This window comes from Lampetra planeri, chromosome 9 (genome assembly GCF_965212315.1).
Source record: "Lampetra planeri chromosome 9, kcLamPlan1.2.h2, whole genome shotgun sequence".
Taxonomy (NCBI): Eukaryota; Metazoa; Chordata; class Hyperoartia; order Petromyzontiformes; family Petromyzontidae; genus Lampetra; species Lampetra planeri.
Window position 1 is genome coordinate 11,518,235 of NC_136115.1, and position 16,796 is coordinate 11,535,030.

Genomic DNA, 16,796 nt, shown 5'->3' on the forward strand with positions numbered 1-16,796 from the left:
TGAAGCTTTCGCGACTCGCAATAATTCATACTCTTAGGTTTCTTCGGTAAAGTCACGTAGGTAAAAAAAAAATTCAGAAACGTCTTGATTTATTAGTTTATTTCTATTATTTTTGTTATTTATTTTCATTATTTATTTTTTACTTACGTGACTTTACCAAAAAAACCTAAGAGTATCAATGCCCCCCGTCACGAGGCACGTTCACCACGGTCAGCTGCGGGTCAGCCTCGCTGCTGCCACTGCTGCCACTGTGGGTTTATCTACCCCGTGACGCCCGGTGCATCGGTCTACAGGGTGTTCCAGATGTCTCGTGACCCCCCCAATTAATTGACCCTTTAAATGTTTTCCTTTGCTAATTCATTTCTGTTTTCACACTAATTTGTTTTTAAAAAATAATAAAGTTTTACAGCATTAAATGGAAGTCACGCGACATCTGGACCACCCACGGTTCCACTTGGGTGTTGTGGTTAAGATGTGGACCTATCACCCCAGCAGTCTGTGCAGCTCCTTCTCACAGAGTCCAGCATCTGGTGATGCCGCTCAACCTCGCCCCGCCCCCACGCAAGAGGCTGGGTGGGTCGTCACCGAGTTTAAAATACAACTTCCAACATCCAGATCGTTTTTCAGAGACCGGCGCAAGAGATCGATTGTCTTAGAACAATGGTGCTGGGAAAAAAATACACTCACAGAAGGCTGTGTAGCTGATGGGATGTGTAAAAAAGGTACAGTAGTGGACACGTGTTGTTTCGTGGAATGAGAGGTACGGGGAGGAAGAGTAGTATTATCTGTTCATTTCTTTTGTTACTTATATTTCCCACAACGGCGCTGATGATTGTTTTGTGACACAGACAGGCTGGGAACCTGGTGGGGTGATGATTTTTTGGTGGGGAAAGGGTCCGCGTCTCATGGGTTTCACATGCATTGTCCTGTTTTTCTAGTCTGTGTCAGTGTGTTTTATTGCATCTATTGCAATCCAAATATAGCATATAATTTTACACCACAAACAAAAGGTGCAAGACCTGCGTGGGGCGATGGGACTCAAAATCCAATCACACACAACAGTATCATGAAGTGACCTTGTACAGCTAAAACGATTATACTGGTAGGAACCTGCTGGTTACACCAGCCCACATGGGATTATTGTGTCCGTCCGTCGTGCATCTTAAAATGGGAGGGGTGGGGCTGGGTGGAGAGGGGAGAGTGGGGAGGGAGGGGCTGGGTGGGGAGGGGCTGGGTGGGGAGAGTGGAGAGGGGCTGGGTGGGGAGGGTGGGGCTGGGTGGGGGGTGGGAGGGGTGGGGCTGGGTGGGGAGGGGCTGGTCACCCCGTGGTGCCCTTATAAAACTCAACGTTTAACCTACTCACGCCGGCTTGTGCCCACCCTCACAGTCGGGCAAATTTGCGGAAAACACCACGCCGCCGTTGACCCTGGCCATTGACCGAGCAACCCAACGTTCCTACCAGCTCCCTCCGCAGGAATGTGTTTTGTGGCTGGAATCATGCCAATATGTTTGTCAGCTTGTCGAGGGCATGGCTTTAACATGTGCTTTTGGTCACATTTGAAGGTGTGATAATAATAGCAATCTAGCACTGTGTAACACACAAACACCGATTACCTGCTACACGGAGGGAAATTGTAAAATAATACCGTCCACATGGTTCATATTTTTAATTAACAATTCGTATATATCTTGTCTCGTGATAATTTGATATCTCTGTCACCCTTCATATCAACTGTAGCACTCAAATATCCATGACCAGCTGAAAAGGCAAAAACCCAACACTTATATACCCAACTGATGCAGACACACACACGTGTATACACATGCTCCCATGTACATGGAATTATTTAATGACACCCATACATCTAAACGCACGATGAACATTTTTATTAAGAGCTTAAAACCAATGATCTTATAACCATTTCTAGGTGCAATTGGAAACCAATTAACTATGGGGTTTTTTGTTGTTTTATTTTGGCCAAAGGAATCCTAAAAGCCATAACAAATTTAAAGTGGACTAGTTAATCCAATAGTTGATTGATAACGTGCTGTAAATTATATTAGTAATATATCACAATTGATTTAAACTATCATCTTGCAATAATGAATATAATACAGCATCTGTATTTCTACTTTTCTCAGCAGTGGTTTTTAAGTCTTGGATCGGTCACCTCGTCACATAAATCAATGTAGGGTCTTTGTGGCAATTAAAAATATGTGGATAATGATAGTCACCAGTGTATAATTGAGTGGCGATGCCCATTATGAAAAGCTAGACAAGTGTTGATTTGTGAGTTGTAGATTTAAAAAGGCACTCGTCATTACGAGTCCCAAACCACGTAAAAGTTCCTACTATTCGTGGTCGGTTACATTGGACATTTTTGAGGATTTGTCTTGGGAGGATTTCTCTAGGACAGGGGTCGGCAACCAAAATAACAAGAAGAGCCATTTTGTTCGAAAACGGTTAATAAAAATCATTATTTCAAGAGCCGCAATTGCATGTGAATACGAGACGATCCTTCATAAGTAACGTCATGAAGCAATCATTAAAAAGCCACATGCGGCTCACGAGCCACATGTTGCCGAGCCCTGCCCATGGTAAACTGGAATCCCATGGTAAACTGTACTCCCATAATGAACTGGACTTTCATGGTAAACTGGACTTCTATGGAGTGTCTATAAACTAAACTATATTTTTTATTTACCAAGCCAGAAATGATAACTTATCATGTGGCCATTTATAGCAGCAATGTGTCTAAATGCTCAGGGAAAAACTGGAGGACCCAGAGAAAAATCCATGCGACCACAGAAAGAACATGCATACTCCAAATATACAGACATCAGGATCGGGCTCGAAACCCACCTCCTGCATACCAAGCAAGATCATTAACATCTCGCTACCGTGGCACCCCGAGTCTAGAAGGGAGAGCACATTTACATAAATAAAAAATACTACAATTCCATTTTCAGAAACACATATTCAATAACCACTTTGCATTGTTTAAACCAGGGGAAACACTATAGGAGAGTTTTCACAATTGCCACATACAGGCTGGGGAGACCATATTAAAACAAATGTTATAATAATTGGTTTTTTACCCTTCTATCTGGCAACAAGACTGACACCTTTTTTGTCAGTCTTGTTGCCAGATAGAAGGGTAAAAAACCAATTATCATATTTTTTACTGGCAAAATGAGGTTCCAATGGTGTGAAAACAAATGTTGTCTTTATTAATAACAAGTGGCGGTGACGTCACCTCAGCGCTTGTGCCATACTAAGTGCGCTTCGACACGTATGGACGGACATGGCTCAAATGTGAAATCCTTTGTAAAGTTGTATCAATGAATTTCCAACACCAGTTGCAATAAAAAAAGAAACGCCTGACAATGCCGAGCAATTACGGAACGTGTCCATATACGGCAGCTGAAAAATTTAGCGTCCGAATGAATTATGCAAGCGCTGCAATGGTATACCACTCTCGTATCAGCAAAAAGTGATGCGCGCACACGCACGTGACGTCACCGGTATCAGCTTTATCTCGAGGTCTGCTCGCTCTCGAATATCAGTGGCCGGTTTGAAGGCAGTCGACTAGTAAGCAACAACACGCGCATTCATTGTTCGCAAATAATTATGGAAATAACAAGCGTAAGTTGAAATTTATTTTGATTAAAAATACCAAACTGTGACAAGACGGAATTTTATTTTTTAAAAATCTACTGAGTTGTCACCAGACGCTAGACAGAACTGTCAATCTGGAATAAAAAGCAACTTTTTCATTAGTTGCATTTGTATAAAATCTCACATATTTTAGGATGGATTAAGTTTGAGAAGTTAAGACAGACTTATCAAAGATTCATATATTGTTTTAGACAAGTACACAGCAGCTGAAAGGGGCCACAACCCTGCTGGGAAGCTCAAACCGAGCACGAGGCTTTTGTCGACAAAAAAAACACAGGCAAGCAGGTGGTGGCGTGCAGCGCCACGCATAATAAGAGATGACTGACGTGGCCGGAGATTACGTGCGCCCAGGCAATTGATAGAGAGAGAGAGGGGAGGTTGGCATTGTGTCATGGAACACGGCTCGCCGGTGGCCAGCGCAGCACGAGGTCGCTTAAGCCTCGTGCGCGCCGAGGACGACGGCGCGTGGATGACAGCGGGACACAAGTGCGAAGCGGCTCTCAAGCAGAGCTGCTTTGAGACGTTGGCGTTGGACAGCGGCATCAGCAGTGGCAGCAGCGGCGCGGAGGCGCGGATGGGTGACCGCGTGTGCATCAATGTGTCGGGCGCGCGCTTCGAGACGCGAAGGGCCACGCTGGCCCGGTTCCCGGCCACGCTCCTCGGGAATGAGCACCGTCTTGCGCGCCACTACGACGCGCAGCAAAACGAGTACTTCTTCGAGCGACACCGCGACAGCTTCTCTGCCATCCTGCATTTCTACCAGTCGAGCGGCAGGCTCCAGCGTCCCACGATGGTGCCCATCGACATCTTCTGGGATGAAATCAGGTGAGAGGACGCGATGGAAAAGATTTCACATTTGAGCCCATCCCGACGTGGTCGCACTAAGCGCGACTTCCCACTCGTGAGAAATGCGACATTCAATGGAAAATTACTCCACGAAGCAAACCAAACAATCCCGTTTAATGTTGTGAAAAATATGTATATTGTTTAAACTACAAGGCCCAGAGGATGCCCAAGAAAACATGGCTCGACATCAAGGAGGATTTCAGAGATGGAGCAGACACTACTAGAGATAGACAGGCTAGAGCCAGGGGAAGAAAAGAGTTGAAAGTTTCGACCAGCGCGCACCAACCTATCTGCGCCGCCAAGGCATTGCAGACGTTTAAAATGCCCCACGAATGATGGAACCTGTAACACGTATAGTTCACACAATCTGTATCGGTTTGTGATATCCCCAAGACAGAATTCTTGCCAGCATTTGGGTTCTGTAATCAAACGTCAGGACATTAATATATATTCTTAGTCACAAATCAAGGTGTCTTCATGCACAAACAACCGTAGTTTGGTGTTCATCTTCATTGGCAGCCCAGAGCCAATGGTGACCCTTGCCACATGTTTCATAGAGACTCCAAGCAAGCTATGGGATTTGCATGACTTCATGACCTCGCATTAATTGTCCATGGAGTTGAATGAGATTACGCTCACATCCTATGTAAATAGGATGTGAGCGTAATATGTAAATAGGATGTGAGCGTGATCTAATGATTGCTTTCGATTAGTTAAACCATTGTAACGTTTTAAGCCACACCACGCTTTTAAAAAATCCTGCACAGCAACAGAGGGCTGTACATTATTGACACGAACAATGTTGTACAACCCTTTGACATTACACAACTCTTGCTAAGGGCGCCACGGTGGCGAGATGTTAACTACCTCGCTTGGAATACCGGAGGTCCTGACGTCTGTATATTTGGAGTTTGCATGTTTTTCCCGTGGTCGCGTGGATTTTTTACGGGTGCTCCGGTTTTCCCCTACACATTTAGAAACACACGTGAAGAGTGTTTGGCTGCTATAATTTTCCACATGATAAGCCACTTTGTTAAGCTATCATTTATGGCCAGGTCGCTTCTGAAAAATACCTATATAGCTTAGTGGGCCTTACCTGGTAAAATAAAAAAAAAGTGTGCCCAAATCCATCTTCTCAGTCTTGTCGCCGACTAAACAGGCATCACATCTCCACACTCTCCCAGTTCTCCCTCTCCATAACACAGCTCGTCGGGCATTTACAGGTCCCCTCCTCCCAGATCTTCACCAAGCCGCTAACCTCTTCCTTTTAGCTAGAACATTCCACCACTCAATGTAGTTTTTGTTGGGGGTTAGATCGCGTGAATATAAATGTGTCGTTAAACCCGCCACCACCCGACACAGCCAATTAGTAATGTTTGTCACGTAAAAAGAACATGCCAATTTGTTACTAGTACAGCACACCGGTTTGTTGGAGAGCAAATCCACAACATTTACAATTCCACCACTCGCTCTGCCTGCCCATTCTTTCCAAATGAATCAATCATACATCCAATCAGCCACACCGCATTCTGGGAGTGCACATTTAATCAGCATTGGGTTAACACAATGCAAGCTGTGGACTGGTTTTCACAATCAGTGTCTCATCAACAGTCAGGCTTACTTTAACCAATGTTGGTAAACTGCCAGATGCTTATGGACAAGGGCTCATATACTGGTCCTAAAATACAGCGAATAAAATGCTAATTACATTTCAGATGTTAAGACGTTTTTTTCAACTTAATGTCGCTAAATGGTAATACCCATTCAAATGTGACCCCTGCCTCGATGTACGTGTGTGTGCATGGGAACAATCGTTGCAGGTACTTTGACCTGGGAGACAAGGTGTTGTCACAGCTGCGTGAAGAAGAAGGCATGGATCCCACAGAGGACCTGGTGAACCCAAACGCCATGCCGGTCCACACACGCGGTTTCCACAGCCACCTGTGGCTTCTCTTCGAGTCGCCCGAGAGCTCCAATGCCGCGCGGGTCATCGCCATCGTCTCCGTGTTCGTGATCGTCGTCTCGATCGTCATCTTCTGCTTGGAGACGTTGCCCGAATTCCGCGAGGAAGAAACCCATTTCAAGCAAGGGCTTGCCGGAAACACCACCGACACGAAAAATGTCATAGACCCATTCTTCCTGGTGGAGACCACGTGCATGGTGTGGTTCTCGTTCGAGTTCATCGTCAGGCTCATTGCCTGCCCATGCAAACCCACGTTCATCCGTGACCTCATGAACGTCATCGACCTCATCGCTATCCTGCCGTACTTCATCACCCTCATCACCGACTTGACGGGGTCCATGGTGCCAGAGTACGTCTCGGAGACGGCGACCACCACACACGCGTACAGCTCAGTGGCCACATCCTTGGCGACCGCGAGCCCAGGCACGGGGGACAGCATCAGCGAGATCGTTCCAGCCGGTGGCGTTCCCAGCGTAACCGGGAACAGCGGTCGTGGTGGCACAGTGGCGGCCGGGGCCGGGGGCAGTGGCAGTGGGGGGCAGACCATGTCCCTTGCCATCATTCGCGTGGTGCGCCTGGTGCGCGTCTTCCGCATATTCAAGCTGTCACGCCACTCCAAGGGCCTCCAGGTACGCGGCGCTTAAGAGCGACCACTCTGCTCCATGGAATGAATGCCACCACCCGACACAGCCTATGCTGTGGGTTAACTCTTCAACACACCGGTGTGCTGAAGTAGTGACTAATTGAAACGATTTGCTGATGTGTGACAAACCTTACGAATTGGCCGTGTCGGGTGGTAGCGAGTTTAACGACGCATTTATATATTTACGCGATCTAACCCACAAAAACCTGTATTACGGATATTGGTCGCAAAAGCCTACGTGTGAAATTGGAATGAATGCCCTTAACATTGTTTTCAGTGTCCCGTATTCCTGTTGCTACTGCCACGGTTACCGTTCCCGTGAACTTCGCTCGTTGAATTTTCATCCTCCTCCCCCCCCCATGTTGAGGGCTTTGTCTCTACTCGACTTAATGTTTCGTCTCATCCACAGTGTTCAATCACCGACACTGCAGGTCACAGCAAATCACTCACCTCATCACCCACACACTCTCACCACACCGCAGGTCACAGCAAATCACTCACCGAATCACCCACACACTCTCACCACACCGCAGGTCACAGCAAATCACTCACCGAATCACCCACACACTCTCACCACACTGCAGGTCACAAACACATCACTCACCTCATCACCCACACACTCTCACCACACTGCAGGTCTCAACACATCACTCACCGAATCACCCACACACTCTCACCACACTGCAGGTCTCAACACATCACTCACCGAATCACCCACACACTCTCACCACACTGCAGGTCTCAACACATCACTCACCGAATCACCCACACACTCTCACCACACTGCAGGTCTCAACACATCACTCACCGAATCACCCACACACTCTCAGCACACCGCAGGTCACAACACATCACTCACCGAATCACCCACACACTCTCACCACACTGCAGGTCTCAACACATCACTCACCTCATCACCCACACTCTCACCACACTGCAGGTCTCAACACATCACTCACCGAATCACCCACACACTCTCAGCACACTGCAGGTCTCAACACATCACTCACCTCATCACCCACACACTCTCACCACACTGCAGGTCACAGCAAATCACTCACCGAATCACCCACACACTCTCACCACACTGCAGGTCACAACCACTCACTCACCGAATCACCCACACACTCTCACCACACCGCAGGTCACAGCAAATCACTCACCGAATCACCCACACACTCTCACCACACCGCAGGTCACAGCAAATCACTCACCGAATCACCCACACACTCTCACCACACCGCAGGTCACAACAAATCACTCACCGAATCACCCACACACTCTCACCACACTGCAGGTCACAGCAACTCACTCACCGAATCACCCACACACTCTCACCATACTGCAGGTCACAACAACTCACTCACCGAATCACCAACACACTCTCACCACACTGCAGGTCACAGCAACTCACTCACCGAATCACCCACACACTCTCAGCACCCCGCAGGTCACAGCAAATCACTCACCGAATCACCCACACACTCTCACCACACTGCAGGTCACAACAACTCACTCACCGAATCACCCACACTCTCTCACCACACTGCAGGTCACAGCAAATCACTCACCGAATCACCCACACACTCTCACCACACTGCAGGTCACAGCAAATCACTCACCGAATCACCCACACACTCTCACCACACTGCAGGTCACAACAACTCACTCACCGAATCACCCACACACTCTCACCACACCGCAGGTCACAAATACTTCTATTTCTGCATCTCCCATAGCCACCGCTCCAATTTGGGATTCTCTTTTCACAAGCTCGCAGAACCTTGCTCAATTCCAGAAACGTGTTATCTTTCATCTGTACAGCTTTGAGAGTGCTGTTTGTTGTTGGTCGCTCGACGTTTTAGGCCAATTGGTCTGTGCTCAACAAATCTCATCTCCCCCCCAACGTCCTCCACTTAGCCTCCCATTTTCCACATCCGTGACCCCATCCTGCCCCGTACCCTGCCTTTGGAATAGGCACCAACAATTAAATACGATACGTAGTTGTATTTCATATTCAACTACGTGGCTTTTGGCGAGCCATCGAGCAAAGACGGTCACCGCATCGCGCGCTTTCAGATGCGCTTCTGCAGCCGTCTGGAACGCTCTACTTTCGGATACAGTATAAGGAAGCCACAGGAGCTATGCGCTTTTAAGTCTAGATTGAAAACGCATTTCTATAGAACTGCACGGTTGGATACGTACGGTGCGAAAGATGTTCAAAGTACAGGATATATACATTGTGTATACCGTATATAAAATGGTTTGTTGTAAACACTTATTATTACGTCTCCAACCAGTTGTGGGCGATAGTTCAGCTATTGTTGTGGGCGCTAGGTAACCTATTGAGCACATAAAATAATGCTGGGGGAGCACACAGGGTAGTGTGTGGTCAGCACCACACCTGGCCACCTTCGGCTCCCTAGTGCTGACGCCGCATCTGGTAATAATGTACGGCTTAGCAGAGGTGGGACAAAGTCATTGTTATGCAAGTCCAAGTCGAGTCGCAAGTCATCAAATTCATGACTCGAGTCTGACTCGAGTCCAAGTCACATGACTCGAGTCCACATCTCATAGGTGGGACAAAGTCATTGTTATGCAAGTCCAAGTCGAGTCGCAAGTCATCAAATTCATGACTCGAGTCTGACTCGAGTCCAAGTCACATGACTCGAGTCCACACCTCTGCGGCTTAATTAACCTAGAGGATGCCAGGAACAGGTTCAAATACTGTGCCGGGTTCCACCGATGTACATGTCTGGGAACAGAGCTCGCTTCACTGGTAGCACAGTGTCTGATTCACTGAACTACCACTCACCACATTCACATACGCACATCGACAATGTAAACGTAGGTAGCATCTAAATGTACCAGCATCTCAAACCTCACAGAAAGAAAAGTCCCTCAAAATGTGACTGTGTATAGTGTTCATACAGCCACATTGAAGGCAGTGGTAAACGTACCTTTGGAGCACCGGCTAATGAACACAAATGTACATGGACGTGTTTGCTTAGGTTAAATATAGAATTGAATTTCTCAATTGAACTGAATTTCTCAATTGAATTTCTCAATTCAATTCTGTGCCAGTGAAAATGTAAAAAAGTTTAAGATGCGCTTTCAATGCCTTGCACAGATCCTGGGTCAAACACTGAAGGCCAGCATGCGGGAGCTGGGACTCCTCATCTTTTTCCTCTTCATTGGAGTCATCCTCTTCTCCAGTGCTGCCTACTTTGTGGAGGCCGATGACCCCGACTCGCACTTCACGAGCATCCCAGATGCCTTCTGGTGGGCCGTTGTGACGATGACCACGGTGGGCTATGGTGACATGCGGCCCATCACACTGGGAGGAAAGATTGTTGGCTCTCTGTGTGCCATCGCGGGCGTGCTCACGGTGGCACTGCCCGTTCCTGTTATTGTGTCCAACTTCAACTTCTTCTACCAGCGAGAGCGCGATAGGCCTGAAGCCAAGGAGTCATTTTTGCTGGAGTTGGATGACAATCACATGGACTTATCAGATGAAGATGGAGACAGTGAATACGGGGTGTACGAGAATCACGTGGAGACAGATTTTTGAAGCTGCAACACTTGGCAACACCAACACTGCATTTGTTTTTAGTGTACGGTGTACAATGCTGACATACAACCAGTAGATACATAAAACTCGTCAGCTTCATTGATATTAGTTTTAAATTGAAATATAAGGTGTGACCAATGTCCTCTAATTCTTCTCCTCCTGTCCTCTTACACCATAAAAATGACAAATTTATAACAAATCCCAATTGTTTTGTATTTTACAGCTTCCTCATATCATTGCCATTTGAAACGTGTATTGACTTACAAGTGTGATAGTCAACACGTTTTTATTTAATGGCAGGCCTAAGTATTGATGCTGGATAGTGGGGATTATTGACCGTGAATGTACGAGTGCTCATCATCATAGAGAAGTGCACTTCCATGTACTTCCATGTAGAGATAGTGGCTAGCATATTAACCGTTTTCATGGATGTCTAAAACAACCATAAGTCATTGGGTGTGTAACAATGTTAAGTGAACGTAATTTGCACTTGCATCTTTACAAGTTATCTCAGCATTACTTTGGGTCCCATTGGGGCCTCTTTGCTTTAATTAAAAAATAAAAAATTGATACGAGCTCACAACCAAAATAGAAATGTTTAACATGTATATCTGCAGTTTTAGATGTCGTGTTTCTCCTCACACACGTTTAGACATTCTAATTCTTAGAGGTAAACCAATAAACTCTTGCTGCAAATATATACAAATTCAAAGCAATGAGTGGAAGTGTGCGTGTAATTCAATGTATGGTTTTTAAAAATGTTAAGTTTCTTTGAACCATATAACTTTCCTCTGAAACCACTGACAACTGAAATTGTTTATTACATTCACACATTGCCACTCATTGTCGAACACAGTTCAAATTTGGTTATGCAATAGCATGACAGATTTCATAAGGAGCCCTGGTGTTGCCATATTGGAAACCCCACATTGATCTTAAATTTGGAGCTTTCGTGACTGCAGGAATTACTCTTTGGTTCTTTCGGTAAAGTCACGTATAAAGATAAAATAATAAATTAAATAATAACAATTATTTTATCTTTATACGTGACTTTACCGAAAGAACCAAAGAGTAACCCCACATTGAGTTTCCTGGATAATGCTTTAAAACAGTTAACCAATTACAAATTTACAACTCAAAACAAAGGAATACATTTTCATATTCTTTAGGTCTTTCGGTAAAGCAACGTAGATAAGTTAAAAAAATAATAAAATAAACAAAAACTATGACGTTTCGATTGCAACACATCTACCATCATCAGGTGTAAAAAGAGGGGGAAGCCACTAAAGGGCGTAGCCCAAATGTCCTGGTATCACTTCGTTCTGATACCAGGACGCTTGGGCTATGCCCATTTTGAACCGTTAAAACAGCTTGCCTTTATACTCTTTGGGTCTTTCGGTAAAGTCACGTAGATAGAAAAAAAAGTAAACAAAAAATAAAAAAATCACGACGTTTCGATCGCAACACAAGCAATCGTCCTCAGGTGAAAAATATTTTTAAAATATTTTTCTATCTACGTGACTTTACCGAAAGACCCAAAGAGTATGAATTCCTGCAGTCACGTCACGAAAGCTTTAAGTCAAGAATACATTTTCCTCATTTATTTACCACGGTTTAATGTTTCATGCGTGCAAATGCATCTGAGCACTGAATCACTCCTGGTCAAGTTTGCCATTCATTCTTGTTTGAGAGTCCCAGCCTCGTCTTCTTTGACGATGGTCGTGTGCGCACTCCTAAGGGCCTCTTGCATTTCCTGGAACTTGGCCAAGCAGCATGCCTCGTCCACGTCGCACCACCGGTACGCCACGTGTTCGTGTGACAGCGTCACGGCCTGGCCCTCGGTGCCACCCTTCAGCTCGGCCAGCAAGTACACCACCGTCTTCAGGTTGACGCCACCGCCGTTGCGCTTGGGCACGTTGTACTGCATCACGTGCTGGAACCCGGGGATGAGCAACAGGTGTTCAGATCCCAGTCCAGCCTCCTCGTGAGTTTCCCGGAGGGCCGTCTGTAGGTCGTTCTCGCCCGGGTCCACATGTCCTGTGGGTCAAACAACAACAACACAAACCACTACGTTACAATACAGTGGCTTTTCGTGTACGATGCCTGACGAGCTCTCAATTTTACACCCAAAAGTTATAAAATGTCTTCATATATCCCTGTGCCGTCAACTTGTCTCAGAACGCCACGTTGTGATTCTCGTCTTCTCATATTCCACATATCTAAGGTGTTATGAGCTTTTATGTCAGGGCACCAGCAGTATACATTTCCAAGTTCGCAAGGTACACTTGGATGGGCAACAACCACTGAATGGCTGCTCAAAAAAAGGTACAAGAGTCAAAGGAAAAGGGCCTGGTGTCAATTTTCAGGGCAAGGCATCACTTAAAGAGGGCAAGGCCTTGCTATAATGGGCCAGGGAGAACACAACACAGCATCAATAATACTCCTACAACTGCCAAGTGAGTTCTCAAGATAACTTGCAAGCACACGAACATGCACGTGAATTGTGTCCAGACATGAACAATCTAGACGTGCAATCTTAACTTCCCATCACTGGTAATTTGTCTTTACCTCCTCACAACTCATCATCCCCCCTCCTCCAGAGACCCCTTTCTTTATCTGGGTCCTCTGTACAGGCAGTCCTCGGCTTATGAACGCCCGACTTACGCACATCCGTACTTACGAACCAGCTTACATAAAATTAAAAACATTTACCTCGACTTAAAACGTGAACTCGCAATTGCAAACAGAACCGCGGAACTATTTTGTTCAGAGGAGAATTCTCCACGTAATGTAATGAGTTGGCCTCGCGCTGGAAGTGTTTGCATGTGTACGTGCAAGGACATGTGTGTGTGTTAAAGTGTGAGTGTGTGGGCAGCGGTAGTGTAGCGGTTAGTGCGCTGCGCTACGAAAGCGACGACCCGAATTTGATTCTTGCTCATGCAATTGTGACTACACGCTAGCATCAATTTTTTATTTGTTACTTTGTTTTATTTCCTATACAGTGTTTTTGTTTGTGTTACATGCAAATGAAACAATATTTCTTCTCAATGAGTTTTAACGATGCTTCCATTTTTGTTGAACCGTAACACATTTCATAGCACTGACCGTATGAGCAATTAAAAAGTGCATTACAGTAGTCTTCTTGGTTCTTTCGGTAAAGTCACGTAGAAGGGAAATAATAAAAATAAAACATAATAGAATTTTATTGTTTTATTTAAAATAACACTATACTGTAAAATTTCGATTTAAAGCTTTCGTGACTGCAGGGATTCATCTTCTTGGTTCTTTTGGTAAAGTCACATAGAAGGGAAATAATACAATAATACAACATTCTTTTATTATGTTTTATTTTTATTATTTTAAATAAAACATAATAAACGAATATTATGTTGAAATTGTATTATTTTATTATTTCCCTTCTACGTGACTTTAAGAACCAAGAAGATGCAGTCACGAAAGCTTTAAATCTAAAATTTACAGTATAGTGTTCCGACTTACGAACAGTTCGACTTACGAACGGGTCTCAAGAACGAATTAGCTTCGTAGCCCGAGGACTGCCCGGCTCTATCTGGGTGCCCTGTGCTGGAGTCGCGCTGGGTTCCTTGTTTTTGGGATCCTAAGGTTGCCCACAATATCGGGTGTCAGAATTTGATTTGGACCGAGGTCTGGTGGCACCGTGTCGAGCTTGATTCGCAGGAGACTGCAAGAGTTCTGACAGACCAAGGCTGAGAAACACGTCCGGGTTTGGACTGCGGTGGTGAAGGTGACCACCGCACAAGCAGCCCCCGTGGGTCACACCTTTAGGCGGGGTCCAGTGGTTTCCCCCGTACGATGTCTGCAACAGGAGGAACTCGACCGCCGCTCGCTGCTGCTGCCGCAGTCTCCTGAAGACGATGAAGCCACAGGCGCGGGGACTCATTTCGGAGCTCGCCACCTGCACTGCTTGCTGCAGCTGTTCGCCGCACTCTCCCTTACAAACATGGCGCCCGTGCGCCCCCCTCCCCCGCCCTTAGATAACAGGAAGTTGCGTCACCGCGAGAGGAAGCCGCCGGCGCCATCTTGAGTCAGGGAGAGTCCATAAGTTCCGCTGACATTACAATGATTTAGAGTTGAAGCTAATTAACTTTTAGTCTTTTACTACAGACATTTATAGTAAGTAAAACATGTTTTAGGCGTATTTATATATATATAGTAGCAATAGCAGTGCAGCAAAACGACAAATGCACGCAGTGGTATTGGAGGATGTGGTCAAATATAAAATACAGGAACTTCTCTACTTACGAACATTCGACCTACGAACTTTCAGAAATACGAACAAACCTGCCCATATGTCCATTTGCCTGTTCGGACCGAGAGTCGTAAGTTAAACCGCCGCGCAATAGATGTCGGTGGTGGCATCTACATCAACAGAACGTGAAGAACCAGTGGCATCTACATCTGCATGAAGAACCAGTGACATCTACATCAAGTTCAAGTTCATTTATTAGGTATAGCCCTGTGAGCCATTCGGCTCTTGAATCGGGTGCAACCGCAACAAACAAAAAACAAAAACATGAACAAAAAACATCTTAAAGTGAATATGTGACTAAGTGCAAACATAAAATCCAAGAAAAGACAGCAAAATATTGCAGAAAAAAAACACCGTACACCAACGCTGTGTGCAAAAAATCCCAGTGGGATGCAAGTCAAACAACAACAACCATACATCTACAGAACGTGAAGAACCAGTGGCATCTACATCTGCATACCATGAAGAACCAATGGCACCGACATATACATGATATTATATAACGTGTCAAGCCATTCCCCGTGTTTAGTGTACACGCCATTCAATATGTTTGGAATCGACAGAAATAAAGTTGTAGTTACGAACAAATCGACTTACGAACAGACCCCTGAAACTCTTTCGTAAGTAGACGAATCCCTGTCTATAAAAACCGCTTGGTCACGATGTTTATTTTTTATTCATTCAAATATTTCACCTGGACAACATCTTCAGAATGTGACATCTCGTTTGCAAAATGCCACATTTGACAGGAACAAGAGTAGTCACATTAATCTCCTGGGCTCACGATAAATAATTACTTATATACAAAAGAATAACGAGTCAAGTTTGCTAAATCAACTCGTAAAGGCCATTCCGCACGGTTTTAACTGCCCGGCTGAGTCGAGGGGCCACATTGGCACAGGTCTTGGGGTCATGTCCATCAGAAAATGTAATCGTCATTACTTCCCTCTGATATTGTAAACACAGGGGGACATGCACGTATATTATTTTATGCAGCTAACCCCCTTAGTCTTTGAGTGGGATGATGTATTTTACTCGTCCAAGAGCACAGGCCAGATGCTTGCCAGTACCACCTGTGGTGGCATAACATTGTTGGTTCTAATTTCTTCATAGCAAGTGATAGTGAAGTATGTGATAACAATATTCTTCTATGGTTCTTTCGGTAAAGTCACGTCTTTTCTATCTACGTGAATTTTCCTGAAAGAACCATAGAATATGAATTCCTGCAGTCCTGAAAGTTTTAAGTCAAAATGTATGTGATAACCAGTTGAAATTAGTGGGTTATATAATGTACCGTACTCGTATTAGCCGTATACATACATCGGTACTGCTAAAGTTTTGCTATATTAGGTGGTACCAACTTCGGCTGTTGCCCATATATGAGTAACATTTGTGGGGAAGTCAACTCGATCAGGGGGTGGTGGACAGACATCGATTTGTACCGAGATCTGGGACCAGTATTGTGATGAACTTTATTACCACAGTCTCTTGTACAGTTTTGATCATAGACCTAAGCTGACAGAGAAATGTCAATTTTTTTGGTATACATTGGGAAAGGTCAACAATATTTGTTTAACACGTAGGCTTTCGCGAACAATATCATCCATAATACAGAGTTTTTTTTGTTAGATCGCGTAAATATAAATATCATTAACTCTGCCACCACCCGACACAGCTAATTAGTAATGTTTGCCACGTAAACAAAACATTCAAATTCGTTACTACAGCACACCGGTGTGTTGAAGAGCAAATCCACAACATTTACAACCCGAGCGTTTTTTAAAAACATCTCAACTCGCCATAGGA

At 45.1% G+C, this 16,796-nt stretch overlaps 2 protein-coding genes across 2 annotated transcripts; one reads left to right on the forward strand and one right to left on the reverse strand.

Moving 5' to 3' along the window:
• The first annotated feature begins 4,005 nt into the window (after positions 1-4,005).
• LOC144720679 (potassium voltage-gated channel subfamily A member 2-like) lies at positions 4,006-12,072 on the forward strand. The gene is made up of 3 exons (XM_078597630.1): positions 4,006-4,504; positions 6,346-7,117; positions 10,262-12,072. Exons 1-3 carry the CDS (start codon positions 4,071-4,073, stop codon positions 10,700-10,702), a joined length of 1,647 nt encoding a protein of 548 aa, XP_078453756.1. The 5' UTR covers positions 4,006-4,070; the 3' UTR covers positions 10,703-12,072.
• A 216-nt stretch (positions 12,073-12,288) lies between these two features.
• On the reverse strand, positions 12,289-14,693 carry NUDT2 (nudix hydrolase 2). The gene is made up of 2 exons (XM_078597631.1): positions 14,501-14,693; positions 12,289-12,739 (listed from the first exon to the last, which is right to left on the reverse strand). The coding sequence occupies exons 1-2, from the start codon at positions 14,619-14,621 to the stop codon at positions 12,378-12,380; spliced, it is 483 nt and encodes a 160-aa protein (XP_078453757.1). The 5' UTR covers positions 14,622-14,693; the 3' UTR covers positions 12,289-12,377.
• Positions 14,694-16,796: the final 2,103 nt, after the last annotated feature.

Excerpts from the sequence above, each read along its gene's own strand:
- LOC144720679 (XM_078597630.1), top strand. The coding sequence starts at position 4,071 with ATGGAACACGGCTCGCCGGTGGCCAGCGCAGCACGAGGTCGCTTAAGC. Across the intron at positions 4,505-6,345 it reads ATCTTCTGGGATGAAATCAG|GTACTTTGACCTGGGAGACA; the intron begins GTGAGAGGACGC and ends CAATCGTTGCAG. Across the intron at positions 7,118-10,261 it reads GCCACTCCAAGGGCCTCCAG|ATCCTGGGTCAAACACTGAA; the intron begins GTACGCGGCGCT and ends TGCCTTGCACAG.
- NUDT2 (XM_078597631.1), bottom strand. The coding sequence starts at position 14,621 with ATGAGTCCCCGCGCCTGTGGCTTCATCGTCTTCAGGAGACTGCGGCAG. Across the intron at positions 12,740-14,500 it reads CCACTGGACCCCGCCTAAAG|GACATGTGGACCCGGGCGAG; the intron begins GTGTGACCCACG and ends TTTGACCCACAG.